The sequence below is a fragment of the Corvus cornix genome, chromosome 20, assembly GCF_000738735.6.
Source record: "Corvus cornix cornix isolate S_Up_H32 chromosome 20, ASM73873v5, whole genome shotgun sequence".
Classification (NCBI taxonomy): domain Eukaryota; kingdom Metazoa; phylum Chordata; class Aves; order Passeriformes; family Corvidae; genus Corvus; species Corvus cornix.
The window spans coordinates 8,600,696-8,618,077 of record NC_046349.1 but is presented as its reverse complement, the minus strand read 5'-3'; the positions used below and the strand labels follow the sequence as shown (position 1 = coordinate 8,618,077).

General features: G+C 47.8%; 1 protein-coding gene across 2 annotated transcripts in view; it reads right to left on the bottom strand.

Annotated features, from left to right (window-relative positions):
- Positions 1-2,934: 2,934 nt before the first annotated feature.
- LOC104687664 (peroxidasin homolog) overlaps positions 2,935-17,382 on the bottom strand; it is a 45,320-nt gene continuing 30,872 nt past the window's right edge. Inside the window, exons 12-23 of one of the 2 annotated variants that reach the window (XM_010396869.4) lie at positions 15,655-15,813; positions 14,380-14,492; positions 13,018-13,174; positions 11,340-11,448; positions 10,424-10,581; positions 7,668-9,171; positions 7,071-7,205; positions 6,310-6,518; positions 5,421-5,535; positions 4,976-5,069; positions 4,713-4,819; positions 2,935-3,426 (exon numbers count right to left, since the gene is read on the bottom strand). In XM_010396869.4, the coding sequence (XP_010395171.1) occupies positions 4,724-4,819; positions 4,976-5,069; positions 5,421-5,535; positions 6,310-6,518; positions 7,071-7,205; positions 7,668-9,171; positions 10,424-10,581; positions 11,340-11,448; positions 13,018-13,174; positions 14,380-14,492; positions 15,655-15,813 (2,849 nt within the window). In that variant the 3' untranslated portion in view covers positions 2,935-3,426; positions 4,713-4,723. Of the gene's footprint in view, positions 3,427-4,712; positions 4,882-4,975; positions 5,070-5,420; positions 5,536-6,309; positions 6,519-7,070; positions 7,206-7,667; positions 9,172-10,423; positions 10,582-11,339; positions 11,449-13,017; positions 13,175-14,379; positions 14,493-15,654; positions 15,814-17,382 lie in introns of those variants that run through there. The other variant, XM_010396870.4, reaches the window with a different exon arrangement.

Here is a 17,382-nt window from a genome sequence, read left to right as displayed (position 1 = left end):
GAACTTCCTATTTCTGAAAGTGAAACTGGTTCATCTGGCGGGACGAGTCTGCAGGCGGGACGAGTCTGCAGGCAGGAGTCCCACGCTCAGAGCCACGGGCACATCTGGGAGACAGGCACAGCTGGAGCCGGGCTTGCTGCTCTCGAAGAAGAAGGAGGAAGGCTGTTGTTTTATTTAATCATTATTTTAAAGTGTGCTCTTTGCTTCTTACCGGAGCACCATAAACACAGCTCTCTGTTCTTCAAGCAGCTCTTGTCACAAGTGGCTGACTCTTGTTAATAGTCTTTATCTCACTTGTGTGGGAGGCTATTTTTTTTTCCGTAGGACAATAATTGCATCCACAAATGTGGGAGAGTTAAAACAGAATTAAGGAAATAACCTTAGAAGAGATCTGAAGTGTTTGGATATTTCCTGGGTGGATATTGTGGGGGTTTCTAACACCAGATCCTTTCTTCCTTCAGTCTACGATGACTTCCCAGAGTAACCCCACTAAAGCATTTGCCTCCTCACACTCATTCCCTGTTGCAGAGGGTCACTGGGGAATTCACATCCCAGAACCACCAGGGTCTGGTGATCATTCAGCTTCCATCAGAGATGGGTCCCACTCAGAAACAGGAGATCTTTGCCTGATGCAGGGCCAGCATGGCATCCAGAGCCAAGCCCTGGAATGCAGCCCCCAGCTCTCACTGTGTCAGCACAGCCACACTTCCCCAGCCCTGGTCACACTCGGACACTGACATGCTCCAACCCCCCTCCCAAATCCCACCGCCCACAGCCATCAGCCAAAGGACAGAGATTCCCCCCTCACGTCTTCCATGTGCACTTTAAGCCACCTGGAGATCACTGCTCTAGTGAGAAATCCCAACTCCAATCCCCCAGCCACCACCTGGACTTTGTCATTTAACTGTTCCATCTAATTAGTGGGAGTTTTGTGCCTGTCAACTCCACTCCTGGCCTTGAGTCCATTATTTTGATCCTCCTCTGCTTGCAGTTGGTCTTTGTAGCTCATTTTGGGTGTGTAGTTGGGATTTAAAAGAGGCTGCTTAAAAAGGAATATGAAAAATTAATTGTAGAAGTCTGGGCTGCCGACTGCAACCGTGTGGGGTGTGAGGAACAAGCTGGACCCACCCTTGGGTCAACAGCTCTAGACATGCTGTGTCCTGCATCCTGGGTGTCCCGTGATGGCCAAAAACCTGCAAAAGGATTTCCTTGTCTGGGTTTTGGACTCAGCAATTTCCTCACCCTCTCCCAGGCACAGACGCCCAGGGCAGAGGGCAGGAATACAGAGCACTCCTCAGCATGGCCTTTGCATTCCTGAACAGATGAGAACTGGGAAGAAAGGGAGTCTTTAATAAAATATTCTGCTCCCTCCTTATCCAAGTAGCACCTGAATATACGGGTAAGTCCCCCAAGATCTGCCCCCGTGCCCAGCTCACAGCCTCGCCCCCAGTGCCACACAGGGATGCGCAAAGTCTCCGTGCATTTTTCCCACTTCAGCATGAGGAGGGCAACTGAGGATGGGGCACAGAAGGGTTTGCAAACCAAAGGGAAGGGACATCCCCTCTGCTGTCCTTCTGCAGCCCTTGAGACCAGTGTGCTCCTCACGTCACACTCCAACAGGAGCAAAAGGGGCTGCTTGGTTGTGCCCTGAAAGATGATCTGATCAGATCCAGCATGGAACATTTGTGCCTCACTGTTTTGAATGAGGACTTGCTGAACGTCTGGTCTGCAGAAGGAGACTGTGACCTGATTTACCTTTATTGACCTATGCCAGATTAGATTCTCCAGTGGTACCAACGATAGACAAGTGCAGCTGATTTCCAACACGAAAGGCTGTGGATCTTCATTTGCACCTAAATGAAAGAGTACTTCCAAATGACAAACATCCCTGAGGACTAAATACTGCCTCTGAGCTGAGCCTACCAGACATGCAGAGCACAGACTCATCCCTGCAAACCTCTGTCTGCACAGGACACACACACAAAGCTCAGCTCCATGCCAGGAAGGAGATGATAAATCACAACCTTTTTCTAAGATCTTTTTTTTTTTTTTTTTATTTTCCTATTCAGTTCCAGGAGCATCCCTGCTGCCTTGAATCCCTTTTGGTACTATAAAACACCTAAAAAAAGGAAAGAAGAAAAAGCATGTTCATAGAAGTTTCTGGTCCTTGTGCTGTGGGAAAGAAAGTGGGAGGAGGCAGGAAAAGTGATAAAGATAAGGAAGGTACAGAGATCTGATGGGTCAAGTATTTTCTCTTCAGTCCCTGTGGCCAGCTTACAAGGATGTATTAAAAACCAATCTGTCCACAGATTTGGGGTTGTGGTGGGTACACAGGGACTTCAGTTCTAGCACCACTAAAGAGCACCTCCAGAGAGCACCAAAACCAGCAGACCTGAGCAGCAGAGCTGCCTACACAGCCCTGGTTTGGCTGCAGAGCACTGGGGAGCCATAAACACAAACAGCACTTTGTGTACACCCACGCGTCAAACACCACAGCATGGCCTCCCAGCCTAATTGACAGAAACCAGCAGCTCCCTTCCACTAATGAGAGTGCCCATTACACCTAATTAGCTGAGGTTCTATTCCAGGTCCTGTTACGTTTACACTCGAAATACATCTTCCAGCAAAGAGCCTTTTTGGAGGGGAAAAAAAAAGGAAGAGAAGCATAATTCCAATTAAGCCCCTAAAGGGGCAGAAAGCTGGGGAATGCAGGTCATGCTGAGGAAAATGGTTTTGAGAAATGGTAAGTCACTCGTGGGGTCAGAGAATGTTCCACTTGTCACCAACGACTGGCAAAGCTCAGCTGGAGATCAAGGGTGGCCACACCGTGCCTGGCACCCCATCCTGAAACACCCAACCCTGAGGTTCCTCTTGGTCTTTTTGATGGTGTCAGAAGATGACTGGGATTTCTTCTGGGCTTCATGTTTCTTTATCTTTTTTTTTTAGTGATTTTTCCAGATGTTTCCTGGCACCACAGTGCATTTGAGAAAGGTTTTGCCTCTTAATGAATTGGTTTGGATGGGTGTCCATGGGACAGTTCCGACAAGGAGTGACGGGTGACGACAGAGGTGCATGGGAAGAGGAGCGGAGCAGAACAGTGGCATTAAAGCAGCTTCAATTTGTCTCTGTTTCCTGGGGGCTGTGGAAGAAAGAGGCACCTTGGCAGACTCTGGGCTCTCATCATCGAGGGCAGAGCTCATCCCCAGGAGGCCAACAAGGGCAGGAAGGGTCCAGGGGCTGAGGGGCTCGTAGACAGTCAGTGCAGAGGGTTCAATGCAGGCAAAAGTACAGTGGTCCTGGGACAGGGAGTGGTATGAGAGGTGTGAGAGCAGGCACAGCATCATGGGGTCTCATGGTGGCTCTCTGAGCCCTGTAGGGGTGGGTTGGACTGGCTGGTGGAGAGCAGGAGTGCAGGTCACAGGGCACCTGAAATGGCACATGAAAGCAGAAAAGCTCTGTGGGAGCAGCTGGAGGCAGAGCGAGCTGTTTGAACAGTGCCTGGCAGGTCTGGGGCAGGGAAACCTTTAAACCCACAGCAAAACTTTTCAGGGACCCTGCAAACACAGGGCTCATCAAGGATCTGAAACAATGGCAAGGAAAAGCCAACCCGAAAGTCACACTGCACTCTTTGTCACATTTCTGAAGCAGAGTCACTGAGGAGAAAATCTGTAAGGACCAAAACACCAAATCATGCTGAAAGACAGCCTGGCCAACCTGCAGGCTTCCCTTTCTGCATTCTGCTGAGTTTATCAGCACAGATCAGCCTTTGCTTGCCCCATCCTTTAATCTAACTTCCAGAGAATGAATGCTCCTTCTAGTACACACTGCCTGGCAGAACTGCACTTCTCAAAACTCCTCTGCTCCTGTCTCTGGAGAAATCATTTGCAACACATAAAAACCATCCAACACCTTCTCCAGACTGGCAGGTGCCAGGGAGCTGTTCAGCCTCTCTCTCACAGCTGCAGAGATCTCCATGGGAAGTAGGAGAAGGGAGCTCAGGCTGTGCTCCCTGTGCCCATGAACACCTGGAGTTCTGGCAGCTCTCTGCCAGGACTGTGCCACTGCTGAGCAGCAGCTGGAGTCCCCAGGCTGGCAGGGGCTGACAGGGACTTTACACAGACACCTCACAGCTGTGCTGCCCTGGCTCGGGCAAACAGAGGACTGGTGCCTTCAGGAGTGAGGAGCACAGTGACTCATGGGGAGGGGAAATCTCTGCCAGTTTGTAAGCAAATGATGGATTGCTCCATCTGCCCAAATGTCCTTGTTTCCCTGGGGAGGAACCAGTCCATCCACTCCATCACCGAGCTTTGTGATATCTCTCCCCACAAAGGTCCTTCAGAGGCTGCTGGATTTGGGGTTAGGACATTAAATGTTGTTAGAATAAACCTACCCAGAGTCACAGGAGAATAGGCCCAGGAGACCTCACCCAATCCACCCGGTCCATCCTATACTTATGTCTTTCCCCATCTTTGCCAAACCAGTTCTTAACAGACCTCCAGGAATGGATACGCCACCACATCCCCAGACAACCCATTCCAGTGAGTCACTGATCATTACCAGCAGAAACGAGTGTCTAACCTGCTGCATTTAAATCTATTACCTCATGTCCCATTCGTCACCTCATTGCTCCATTCCTTCCTGCATGGGAACACTGCTGAGGTGTCCCCCCAGAGTGACCCCACTGGGCCCCAGCCCAGAACAAACACACTGACCTTGTACGTGGTCATCTTTTTCTCCATTTGTCCCCAGTCTTCTTGCCCTGTCCACGTGTGCTGGTGTTCCTGTGGTGCCACCTCAGCTGGCTCTCTAGTGCATTCACCTGGGGGTGAGAAAGCAGCAGCCCTGAGAGGAGTTTGCACCACTGCACAGGTAATCTTTAACCTGTCCCAAATACAAGAAGAAAATGCTGGCTCAAGTTTTCTTCACTGAGGTTCATGACTCCATGAAAGACAAACATTGGGACACCAAGTTTTACCTGTTTCCTTAGAGAAGTGACTGTCTTCTCCAGTTCAGCCACAAGGGACTCAAGATTCTCTCTGGAGGAAGGGCTTGGGGAAGGCACCTCGTTTCTGGGGTTGGGGATAAAAAGTAAAAGGGGTTATGCAAACAGCAGCTTCCTGGGTGAGGGAATCATTCTGCCTTCTCCAACACCAGCCTCCAAGTGAGCATCAAAGGGAGGGGCCCAGCTGCCAGATTCACCTGCCAAGGGATGCCAGCCAAAGAGCCCCTCAGCCCAGGTATTTACTCATCAGAGTTGGGCTCTGCACTGAAGTGTTGGAGGACTGGCTGAGTTCAGCATCTCTCTACTGATCCAGCCCTACCCCAAACCTCTGCAAGGAGCCAGATTCAGAGGCCTGAATGAACTGAGTTATTAAAAACTTCTGTTTCATAAAATGGAGGTAGAAGGGGTGATACTACACCTGGGCAAGTCAGCCTTGTGCCTGGCAGGGTTTTCCTCCGGGTAGCTGAAGCCAGGAGACCTCTTGCTTCGGAACCGCTGCGAAAGAGCCCTGAATTGCCCTCGTGTCCGGCAGTCTTGGAAAGGAAGGGAAAGTCTGCAGTGAGCACTGGTGTTAAAGCAGGACTGCGTGAATTTCAGCAGCACAAGGCAGTGCTGCCCTCCTGCACTATCCACCCTGGACACATCTCTTGGGCCAGAGGAAAGGAGGCAACAAAGGTGTGGAACAGGGTGTGCATCACTCATGGATTCCCATGTGTCAGATGGACATCTGCACCCGGAATGCAGCACAGAGGGACCATGGCAGGATCTGTGCTTTAATGGCAGAGATTTAGGCTCCCAAATGAATCTGTGAAGTGGCATGTGGTGGGGATCATGTCCTGTTTCAGTCTCTCCCCCAGCCAGAGACCAAAGCCCTCAGTGAGGTGGGGCTTTCAGACAGATTAAATGAAGCTAACAGGCTTCCTAGAGAGGTGGCCAATGTCCCAAACCTCTTGGGGTTTAAGAAGTATTTGAATATTATAATAATAATAATAATAATAATAATGACATAATTAAGACATAATTAATAATTTGCTTTAACTTTTGATCAGCCCTGAATTGGTCAGGCGGTTGGACAGGATGATTGCTTCAGGTCTTCCACAACTGAAATATTCTATACTATTCTATTCTATTCTATTCTCTTCTCTTCTCTTCTATTTTCTGTTCCCTTTGCACCCATTTGCTGACACAAGGTTCTCGTGGTGCAGCCAGAAATCAGTTACAATGCCATAAAAGCTGCTGTGGTGTGTGACAAATGCCATCCAGAGTGATGCCCACACCAGTGAGTGCCAGAGCATCCCTCTCCTTACCCTCACAACAGTCCTGCCACAGGCGCAGGTCCACAGCAGGAATCTCCTCACAGCTGACCATGCCCTGCAGGTACGATGCCACCTGGAACACATCTCTCTGCAGCTGCTGGATGTGGTCACTGTTGTCACAGATGACACGAGCAAGGGACGCCTGTCTGATCTGAGTCAGCTGCGCCGGCGTGAAGACTCCAGGGTTCTCATACCAAAATCTGCAGTGGGGTGTAATCACAGCATGACTCAGGAGTGGGAGAAGAGGGAGTGAGTGAGTGAGTGAGTGAGTGAGGCTGGGAGAGGAAGAAGAGTTCCCCGACATCTGTGTGGCAGCACCCACACCCCTCAAAATGAGCATCTGCTCTGGTGTCAGGTGGCTGCAAACACAGATGGCTTTTTCTGAACCCACAAACCCCCATGCTCCTGCCCTAAGTGCATCACCAAGCAAAGACGTGTCTCGTTCACACAAGCAGCAAACAGGGATTATGAAAGAGCTCCTGCGGACATTTTCTAGCATTTTCATGAGATATTGGGAACATCCTCAATGATTCCCAGTGTTCTGCAGTGAAATGAGAATCACTAAATCAAGAAAGGACACCTTGACAGTAACTGTGACAAGTGCTTTTGCAAATACACTGGACAGAGAACACTGTTCCTCATATCATAAGACAATAAATAATTAAAAATTACAGATTCTGCTTCTTCCTGTAAGGCAAAAAACCTCCCAAACAGAATAACCAAAGGATTTGGGGTGACTCGAATGATAATACCTGTCTCCATCTCTCAGCCTTCTGAACTGAGTCGTTAACAGGCACATCAGTGTTGGTCCCACTCTGGTCCCAGGGACAAGGTCCTCCACCATCAGTGCTGGAAACAGGTCAATATTTTTGGTAGTTCCGTATAAACTGCAGGATAACCAATATTAAAAAAAAAAGTTAAGAGGATCTCAAAGAGTAGAGATAATGTAAATCTGATACCAACATAGAAATTTGTATGTCAGGAACTCATCTGGACAATATTTTTAATGCTTCTATCTAAAAGACAATGGGATAAAGACCTGCCCTGGAAGAGGCAGCCAGGGCAGATAGGACGCAGTTTAGTCTGACTGGAAAATAGCTCCAAGGCTCAATCTGCTCCCAAGCTACACCACAGCAGCGCCTGAGAACATTCCACCCAGAACCAGACTGATCACTTGGAGAAACCTCATTTGTCTTACCCCATTGTTAAACCACAGTTATTACCCTATCTTAACATCTGTGGGGGACAGTATCTGGGAAGGTTATTCCATGGGTGTACTGGAAGCAGCAGGAACTTTTCACTGACTGGTCTCCAGTAATTTCGATGCTTCCACATCTAGGCTACAGTACCTCCTGAGCTTTTCTCTGATCTCCAAGTTCTTTATCTCATTTCTGAGGTCCTCAAACTCCTGTGCAGAGGAGAGGTTGCAGAAGACCCTGAAGTCATTGTAGGGTGGGATGCCGTGGTCTCGCCCTCTCTGGATGTTGATAGCGGCCAAGTCCAGTGACACAGAGTGTGCCATGGAGAAGAGTTTCTCCGTCAGCTCCATGTTGAGGAGTTCAGAGGGCACCCGCATTTTCCCAGGAACCCCAAACAGCCCACGGAGGAGGGGGTCAATCCCCCCTTCCTGCATGATCCTGAAAGGGGAGAAGAAGGCCTTGTGCAGGGGGATGTGGCCTTGTCGGATGGGCTGGAAGGTCTCATTCAGTCGGTACAGGATGGGGTTGATCAAGGTGTGCCCAAAGCGGAAAGCGGCCGTGGCAAAGGCGTTGAGAATCCCCGCATTGACATTGGGGTTGTAGCCTTTGTACTCACCCAGCATCTTCATCCCAGCCTCCCCAAGGACCTTGGGCAACCACTGGGCATAGGTGATGTGCTGCATCTGGGCACCCACAATCTTTCGTGCCTCGTGGTACAGGAGATCCCCATCCCAGTGTGGGTTGAGGGTGGCCAGCTCGGTGGCAACGCGGTTGTGCTCCCTGAACCACAGCGTGTGCATGGCCGTGAGCCCCAGCTGCTCGTTGGCGCGGTGGTCTCCTGCCAGGAAGCACGGCACGGGGCTCTCGTTCTCATCCCTCATGCACTCCGTGGGTGGCCCCACGGCAAAGGGAAGGAGATGCTTCCCCGAGCTGGGCACAACTTGCCCTCGCTTCAGCAGCCCTTTCTGGCCGCTCAGATCCCGCAGCTCCCGTGATTCCTGCTCCGTGCTGCCATAAACGTTGGAGGCATCAATGTAGGATGTCAGGTGGTTGATCTGCTCCCTGGCATAGACAGAGTTCATCAGCAGGGAGGTCATCCCGCTGCCGCACACAGGGCTCGAGCGCACAAAGAACATGCAGCGCCCGTTCCGCACGCGGGGGTCGTTGGCGGGGACCATGATGGAGAAGCAGGGAGGGTCATTGCTGCACACCTCGCTGCAAGGGGCTCCGTCTGAGAAACGGGACATGCTGATGGCTGCCACCGTCTGGTCCATGTCGTGGTCCAGGAACTGGCCCCACTGCATGAGCATGTGCGTGAACTGGTCATCAGGGGTGGTGGTCTCGGTCCCAATCATGGCAGTGGAGACAAGGCGAGGTAGAGGAAGGGGCAGATCCCTGGCATCTTCTGCCAAGGAAAACCCTCGGGGGAGGTTAAATCCATTCTGGTAGGCAGGTTTGAGGAGCCTCTGGAAGGCTGTGAGGGACGCACCCCACATGGGGTGCTGGAGGTTGTTGCAAGAGCCATCGTGGGTCCTGTACTTCCTGTGGAAGCAGATGTCAGAGCAGTTGGGCGTGCGGCGGTGGGCGGAGCAGCCCGACAGGTTGGCGATCATGGTCAGGTAGTGAGGGGACACCAGGTCATTGTAGCGATAGCCTGCAAAGGGAAGGGCAAAGCACCAGGTCAGGCATCACCTGCAGCCTCCTGATTCCCACTGTCCCATGGAACAGCTCTGTATTCAAATCCCTGTCAGGATAGGCATGGGATGGCCGGGGCTCTGAGCATGCTTTTGCTGTGGAATTTATGGGAAACAAAGGAAGCACAGGATAGCATCAGGCCCACAAAGCAAAAAAGAAGGGGGAAGGAGTTTAACTGCACAGAGCTGGAAACTTGTCACTGGCAGAGCAAACTGTGGGGGTGGTCCCAGTCCCTATTCTAGGTTTATTTTATGGCTCCCTGGGTTACTGCTGCCACCATGAGCTCCATCACCCACCCAAGCTCTACGTGACGAGCAGCAGGAAGCCGTGGGTGACTGCCAGGGCACTGCTGCACCGAAAGCGCTGAATGATGCTGCATTGTGTGGATGCTGACAGGGCAATGAGGAGGAGAGGCTGGCAGTCCAACCAGCCCAGACCAGACCTGCTGCCTGGAGAGAGACTCCTCACACCCTGGAATACATCCAGGCAGGAAAAAATATTTACAGGTCCCAGACACACATGCCTGCTCCATGATGAATCACACGTATAGGTAGAAGCATGCAGAATGTTTGCTGTATATCAAGGAAGTCCCAGGCAGCAAGTTTTGGGGTCCAGCTGCTGCATGCTTGGACCTCGTTAGGTAATTCTGGCATTATGTTGCTTTGTTGTTTGCTATCCTGCTTCAATAGAAGGAACCTGAGCTGCTGGGACTTACCTGAGTTTGTAGCTAAGAGGTCAAAGTAGTAGAGAGGAGGGATATTCCCTCTTCTTCTGTAACAGCACCCAAATACCCCAGAGTTCACAGCATTGTTCTCGTTGCCATTTGGAGGGCAGGAAACATCTCAGACTATGCTCTTGAGGGTCTGAGCTTCAGACCCACAAGGATATTCCTTCATCAGCTAGTTGGTTAATATTTTTTAAGGAATAGGGCTTTTATAGCCATCTGAGGAACCTTTACAAAACAGGGATCTCAAACCATTGCCTGGGTATCAAATCAGTTCTGTGAACACAAGACCAGCCCTTCAGCTATTAAAGAAACCATGAGACATAGAAAGAATTGCCACCCAGACAACACATTTCATCATATACCCAACATTTATAGGGATTTTTTATATACCTTGGCACATTTTAAACTTCCTGGATGTCTACACATCATTGTTTTCATTTCATCCTGAGCACAAAATTAAGAAGGGAAATGAAATCTCTCCTACCTGTGACATTCATGTCCACGACCAGCCCTTGCTGCACATGTTCCTGAATCAGCTGCAGGGTCCTTTCAAAGATCTCCCCTGCCCTGGCTGTCTCGATGGTGTAGGGGTCCCTCGGGTAGCGGAACAAAGCCAGGAGGTCATTGGGAGTCTTGGGGCGCCTATTTCCAGGAATTAAAAGTGATGCAGGATCATTAAAATTAATCAACTCTGCTCAGGGCAGTGAGACCCTACAAGCAGCAAGAGTCAAGCTCTAAGCCTGGTCTAGTGCTTGGCCCCCAAATTAGTGCATAAGACCAACGTGGCTTGCCTGCACATTGCAGATGATTAAAGAAGAGAAATATTTCCCCAGGAAAATGCACATATTTAATTCTCTCAGTATCTCTGGGGTTTTTCTGCAATAGCGATTTATTTTTTCACTTTTCAACAGCTGAAACCCAGAAGGTTTTGGGCTTAACACAAACTATCCATCCTTCCAATAAAAACATATATTGGGGTAGAAGAGGAGGGAATCATATTCACTTGAGAATTTTTTTTTTATTGAGGAAATGGTTAGAATTTTTATATTATTATTTCTGTTCACCCTCCACAAAGTCAGTTGCATTCATAAAATGACTACTCTGATTATTTTCTCTTTTATTCACTATCTACAGAACCAACTCCAGCTGACAAAATGCAGATAGAAGTGACCTAAGAGATGATGCTTGTGTATCTCATTTTTCCAGAGTCCCAAATGCCTATTGGGAAGCTCTATCACATCCTACATGGTGCAGCTTCAACCTCCAACACTCGAAACAATCCCGTAGCTTTCATTTGCGGGTTGTCAGTGATAAAATGAGCTTTCAGAAAGCTTCATTTCTTGTGGGTTTTCAACACTTTTCTGCTTCAGGCCCCAGCTCGAGGCACTTCCCACACTTACTTGCTGAAGAGCTCGGTGCGTGTGGAGTTGATGGCGTGGTCCACGCTGCTGATGGCCTCGCGCAGCGACGTGGCCACAAATGTGTCCCCGCTCCGACCCACGTCCGTGGCTTCCCCAAGCACAAAGAAACAACAAAACACCCTCAATTTACTTGGATATTATTTGGCCCTCCCAGCTCAAGGGTGCACCGGCACCAGCCCCAGAGTGACCTCACTGCAGAACAAACTGCATTTCCATCTGCAATATCAACACCATGAATTTATTTTTAAGACAGATATTCTGAAGAATGTGAGCTGCCTGAAAAAGAAGGTGGCTTTTTCAGGAGATGTCTGCGGGCACATATTCAGGGTTTTCTCCTGTACAGCTTTGCTAAAAAAAAAAGTCTGTTTTGGTTAGTGGTTAAATTGTAAAAAGAAAATGTACAAATCACAGTGGCTTAGCCCAAAATAATATATTTACTTCCCACAAAGGTACTTCTCAAATTCATGAAATTAATTTAAATATATTGCTCATCCATTAATTTTCTGTTTGTGGAACACTTTACTTACTAATTATTGGTAGTAATTAATAGACATTTATGATGATAATAATAGTTCAAAGTTAGTATAAACATCTCTGCTACATCATTTTAAATCAAAAATACCAAAGTTGTTGTTGTTGTTTCTTTAGAAGTAAAAAGACATCACTTCTTTAAACTTACTACAGGATGCATTTTTTAAGCCAGGGCCTTTGTCACAGCTGAACAAACCAGTTCCCAGTTGGCTACTGGTATATGCTACAGCCAGCTGGTGAATGAGGCACCAATCAAGAATAAGCCAAGAAATTGTCTCAGGAATAATTTCAAACAACAAAGACATTTCACACCATTTTCAGCTCCTTGCTTACAACCCCTGTACGGAAAATGTTACTAAATTCACCTAATAAGTGACTCACTATCCACTCTGGCTGTTTCTGGAACAGCTCTTCACTTATATTTTAAACTTTTTTGCTTGCCTTTGATTTCTTTTTTCCTTTGACAGTTTTCTTACCCTCTAAGAGGTACAAAAAATCCACTCTTGACCTCTGCTTTGACCAGCAGAGGAGAGTTACGCCTCCTTGTTCATTACATCTTCACTAACGCACAGAGCAGGAGCTTGAAAACCAGATTTAGTTCCCATTCCCAAGAGTGGTACATGGTCTGAGGTTGGACTTGATGATCTTGGAGGCCTTTTCCAGCCTTACTGATTCTATGATTCTATGATTTTATGACTGAGCAGACATTTAAACCCCTGTATGTGCAGCAACAATGTCGTTCTGCTCCTGCCTCCCCCAGCGTGTGAGGTTTCAGTCAGATGATGATCTGTGAGCGTGTCAGCACATTTTAATAACTTTCTCCCTCCCAGCAGAGGCAATAACTACATGGACACTGACAGCTGGGCTTGCAGAAGGAGGTTTAAGACAACACCTTTGGCTTTGCAGGGAGCAACTGCAGCTCAGCTGAGCAAACAGCGAGGGGCAGCTGGGAGATGCGTGGGCTTTCACAATGGAGTGACTCCGATCCAAGGGACCTGTCTGCAAAGAAGCTGAAGAAATAATTTCTTACATAATTATCTGCTCAAAGTGTAGCTGTCGGCACAGCACAGCACCTCCTCACACAGGAGCCAGAGAAGGCTCGGGGAGAGCGCGGGAGATACGGTACCGGTGATGGTGAGCTGCATGGCACTCGAGGTGAAGCCAAAGGGGTTCCTTGCTATGCACTCGTATCTGCCCTGGTCAGCCACACCCAGGTCCTGAATGGAGAGGGTCCCGTCCTGGCTGATGTGGAACTTGCCACTCTCTGTGATCTGGATGCCCTCCTGTTGCACCATCAAAAGACAGAAGCTGTGTCAGAGCATAGAAAGCTTCCACTACCCCAGCCTTCAGCCTGCTCAGCAAACCCAGGGATGGATGTGATGAACGAATGTGGCCACCAGATGTTAGCATTGCTCTTCCAGGGAAACCAGAAAGAAGTCCAAGGATACCTGGTCCTGACAGGACCCACGGTGAGGAGGTCCCTGCTCTGCTCCTTCCCCTGGCCCAGCCCAGGAACTCCCCACGGGGCACAGACACCCCACACAGACACCCCACACAGACACCCCACACAGTCAGGCTGGCTGGAACAAGTCCCAGACCCTGATGCCCTCACAAAAGTTTCATGGCACAAAATTAAGTCAAAATGTTTTCAGTTTTAGGCCAACCTGAAACTGATGGATTTTTGCTGGCCTTGAGCTGCAAATCCCAGCTTTTGCTGGCTCTGACAGCATCACTCAAACCCAACCTCTCAGCCTGGCTGGTGGTAGAAGTGACTTTAGGTTTTACTTTTCTATTTCCCTGCTTCTTAACATCTTTCTGCTGCCCTGCCCCAACCTAATGCTTGCTCTGATGCCCTTCCAGGCTTTTTTCTTCTGCTCCCACTGTTGGTTGAGCCCACAGAAAGCGGCAAGTTCACCTTCACCAGAGATCTGTGGGGTAAGTAAGGCCCAAGCATTTTCTGTGCCTGTCTGTGCTCAAAGGCAGGGCAGGTATAAAGGAAGGTCCCAAGTGTTGTACTACAGCACAGCAGGAAAGAAGTCTGAAGAACTTCACCTATTGAATTCTTGGAAAGAGCAGCCAGGCTGCAGCGTGATTCTGAGGGATTGTGGCTTTGCCTCGTCAAAACTGGAGCCAAAAAGCATCATCCAATGCCATCAGCAGAAATGCTGAAAATATGGACAAACTACATAGAAAAAAAATCAATTTTCAGGTTTTTTTTATTTTTTCCAGGGATTGTCAATCAAGTATTTATAACCTCCTGGAATGTCACTGGCTTCAAGTGACTCTTTTGGAAGGAAGAACAGGAGAATATTTGCTGCATGGCTTTGAGCCTGAGAAACTGCAATGTTCTTTCAAAAACCCCAAATCAGTGGAAATGTTGGTGTCTATCCCATGTGTACTGCAAAACTGATGAAACTAATGAAGCTGGGAGAGGTGTTGAAGGAGAGAGTTGTTTAATTCTCCCCAGTGACATGAAATCATCACGTACCTTGACCCAGGTTATGGTGGGCCGAGGGTCTCCCTGGGCAGCGCAGGAAATGGCAACGTCCTGGCCTGTCTCTGCCACCAGGTCTTGGGGGGGATGCAGGAACACGGGGATCACTGTGCAACACAGGGAAAAAAGCCACTGGGGTAAGAAATGCATCAAGGAAAATAGGGAAATCTGTGGGTAAAAAACCATCTCAGCACGGAGAAAGCAGAGCTGCTGAGCTGCTGCTCTCGCAAGGGCTCTGCAGAGGGGCAGCCGCTCACCCTGTGCTCTCTGTCTCGCTGCCAAGCTCTCTTTTCATTCATTTACGTAGTTTATGTTCATTATTTTCTGCTCCTCTGTGTCTCTGCTTGGGGCAATTACACAGGAATGTGCTGCATCATTTAAAATCCTTAATTCAAAGGTTTTCTAGAAAAGATGCTCCAGCTGAAACAGGGATCATGACTTGTTTCGGGAATTATCGGATGAGGCTCTCTTGAAGTATTAATCAGGCCAGATTAAGTAATTATATTGATCTTCCTGGTCTTAAAATATTCTGTGAATTCTGCGCTTCACTAATTTATGCTTCTAGAGAGTTTCCTTCCCTCCAGTCTACCCTTAGTAAATCCCTGCCCTATTTGTGAACAAGCAAGGAAGTTTGCTTATTTAGAAGGGTTATTTATAAGGGGAAAATAAAAAAATAAAATTAAACAAAAGCTTTAAAAAAATTAAGGAAAAAAGAAATTAAGCCTTAATTAAACAAAAGCATCCCTGTGTGACTTGTGTTTTACAGAGTCTTGATTTTAGAAAACCTAAATTTAGATTGAACCTATGACCTGGTAGGGGATGTTTAAGACAAATGTATCTAGAGGCAGGATTAAATGTTTGCTAGAAGGAAACATTATGTTTTGCAGAATATTTTGTTTAAGAAAGAATTTTACTCTTAATTTTGCAGGAGAGACAAAATTTTAAAATTTATATATATATATATATATATGTAAGAATTTAATTAATACACTCTATTATTATCCAGTTTTTCCTTTACCAAAGCAATCTTCCCGATGATCAACTCCCAAACTGCAGCAGCTTATTCCAATTTACAAACCTTGCCACTCTGGCAACCTCTCTAACATTTCCCACCAGCTGATGGAGCCCTCCTGGCTGGATGTCTGCTCCCAGGGAAGAGCAAAATCCCAACCCATCGGGAAGGGGGCAGCTCCCTGCCTGCTCAGATGGTTATTTACCATAACACCAAATCAGTGTCACACCTCTGGCAGCCCCTTGTGCCCAGCTCACCTCGCGGGGTGACCGAGAGCTGCACCGCGAGGGTCCTGACGCCGATGGCGCTGATGGCGTGGCACTCGTACTGCCCGTGGTCGTGCAGGGCCACCCGGCCCACCCTCAGGGTGCCCGTGGACAGGACACTGTGCCGCCGGTCACTCGGCAAGGGCCCACCTGGGATAACGAGCAGCTCGTTAATTCCCTGTCCTCATCCCATCGATGCCAAAACGGTTTTTGCTTTGATGTATTCTTCATGTCTGCTCGTAGCTCTGCAGACTGTTGTTGTATAGTTCTGTGGTTTCTTAACTCCAGCACTTTTCCTATTCGGCAAACAAATTCCTGTGGGCCAGTTCTGATCTTGCTTCTTGGGGAATCAAGGACAAGGCACCTTGCCAAGACATCTTCTCATTTATTAGGCATAAACAACTAGCGAGGAGGGAGCTTCAGAACAGGTCGAACCAAGAGGGGGAATTACTTCATTACCTGTGTTTCTAATTGGGGATTATTGTCAATTATGCAAATTTGCTGAACTTATAAAATTGTACTTGCCCTATGCCCCAACATATGCTTCAACAAATGTGCATTTTCAATGCATTTTCGGTGTGCAATTTGCCATATTTGCACCTGGAGGCCTCCAATCAAAGACCTGATTTTATATTACTTCCTATATTAATATTGTCTCGAAAGTGTTTTGTTTTGTTTCTAGATTTTGAAGGCATCACCATCACTGGAAGGGTCTGTGTGAGTTACACATTTCATTTCCTTTCCAGCATCAATCACCCTGAAATATCACCTTTACACACAGATCAGCTGAGATCAGCTGAGAAGAGCTGGAACTTTTTTTCTTTCCTCCTAAGTATTTTCTTAGTGCAACCTGCAGATTTTTTGACCCCTGATGGATAGCAAATCACTCTTCAATTATCCAAACTGTCTGTTTCATCAAATAAATGGGAACATTTGGCATTGTCTTTCTAAATATGTTGGTCTGATTTTCTGGTTTGGAAACTGTTGTTTCAATATTTTCTTTATTTCAGGAGAAAAGCTGAAACCTAAATTGCTTTAACAAACCCAATTAACATTATTAAAACTCATCAGTTTAACAAATTTTTTTTTAGTATTCCATTTCCCTCCATTTATCCAACCTCTATTTATTCATTCCAAATACCAAAATCCCCCCACGCTGTCAAAAGTGGCTTTGAGATGAGCAATGCTCCACCACTTCCCCTCCTCTTGTCCTGCTTTTAGCATGTGAAAGCGCTGTAAAGCCTGGCTGACTTTTGATTTAGGATTTCTGAGTGCAAACCTGGTTGCAGAGCAGTTATGAACCTTACTTCTTGTCATCGTGCTCCTTTCCACATGCCTAAGGTACATTTTCTGGGAAGTGGAGGAAAACAGGTTAAAGGAGATGGAGAACATGCTGGCAGAGCAGAATTTCAGCTGGTCCTTCTTAACTCTGTGTCAGGGCCATTGCTGTGGAAGCTGGAACACAATACCCACAAACTCCACAGCACTAAACCATTAATTACGGCTTGTGAAGCATAAGGAAAAGTTGGAGGACCTCTGGGCCAAGCATTATTGGCTCCTGTCCCAGAAAGTGTTGGATGAGATCAGTTCAGTGGAGCCAGCACTAACAACTATTTGAGACTTTTAAAGTTCACCACCACCTGTTGTCCCAAAATCCTTTTTCCTAAGCTAAGAGAAAACTCTGAGGTGTGTCAGTGAATGGTGCCCTTCTGCAATGTG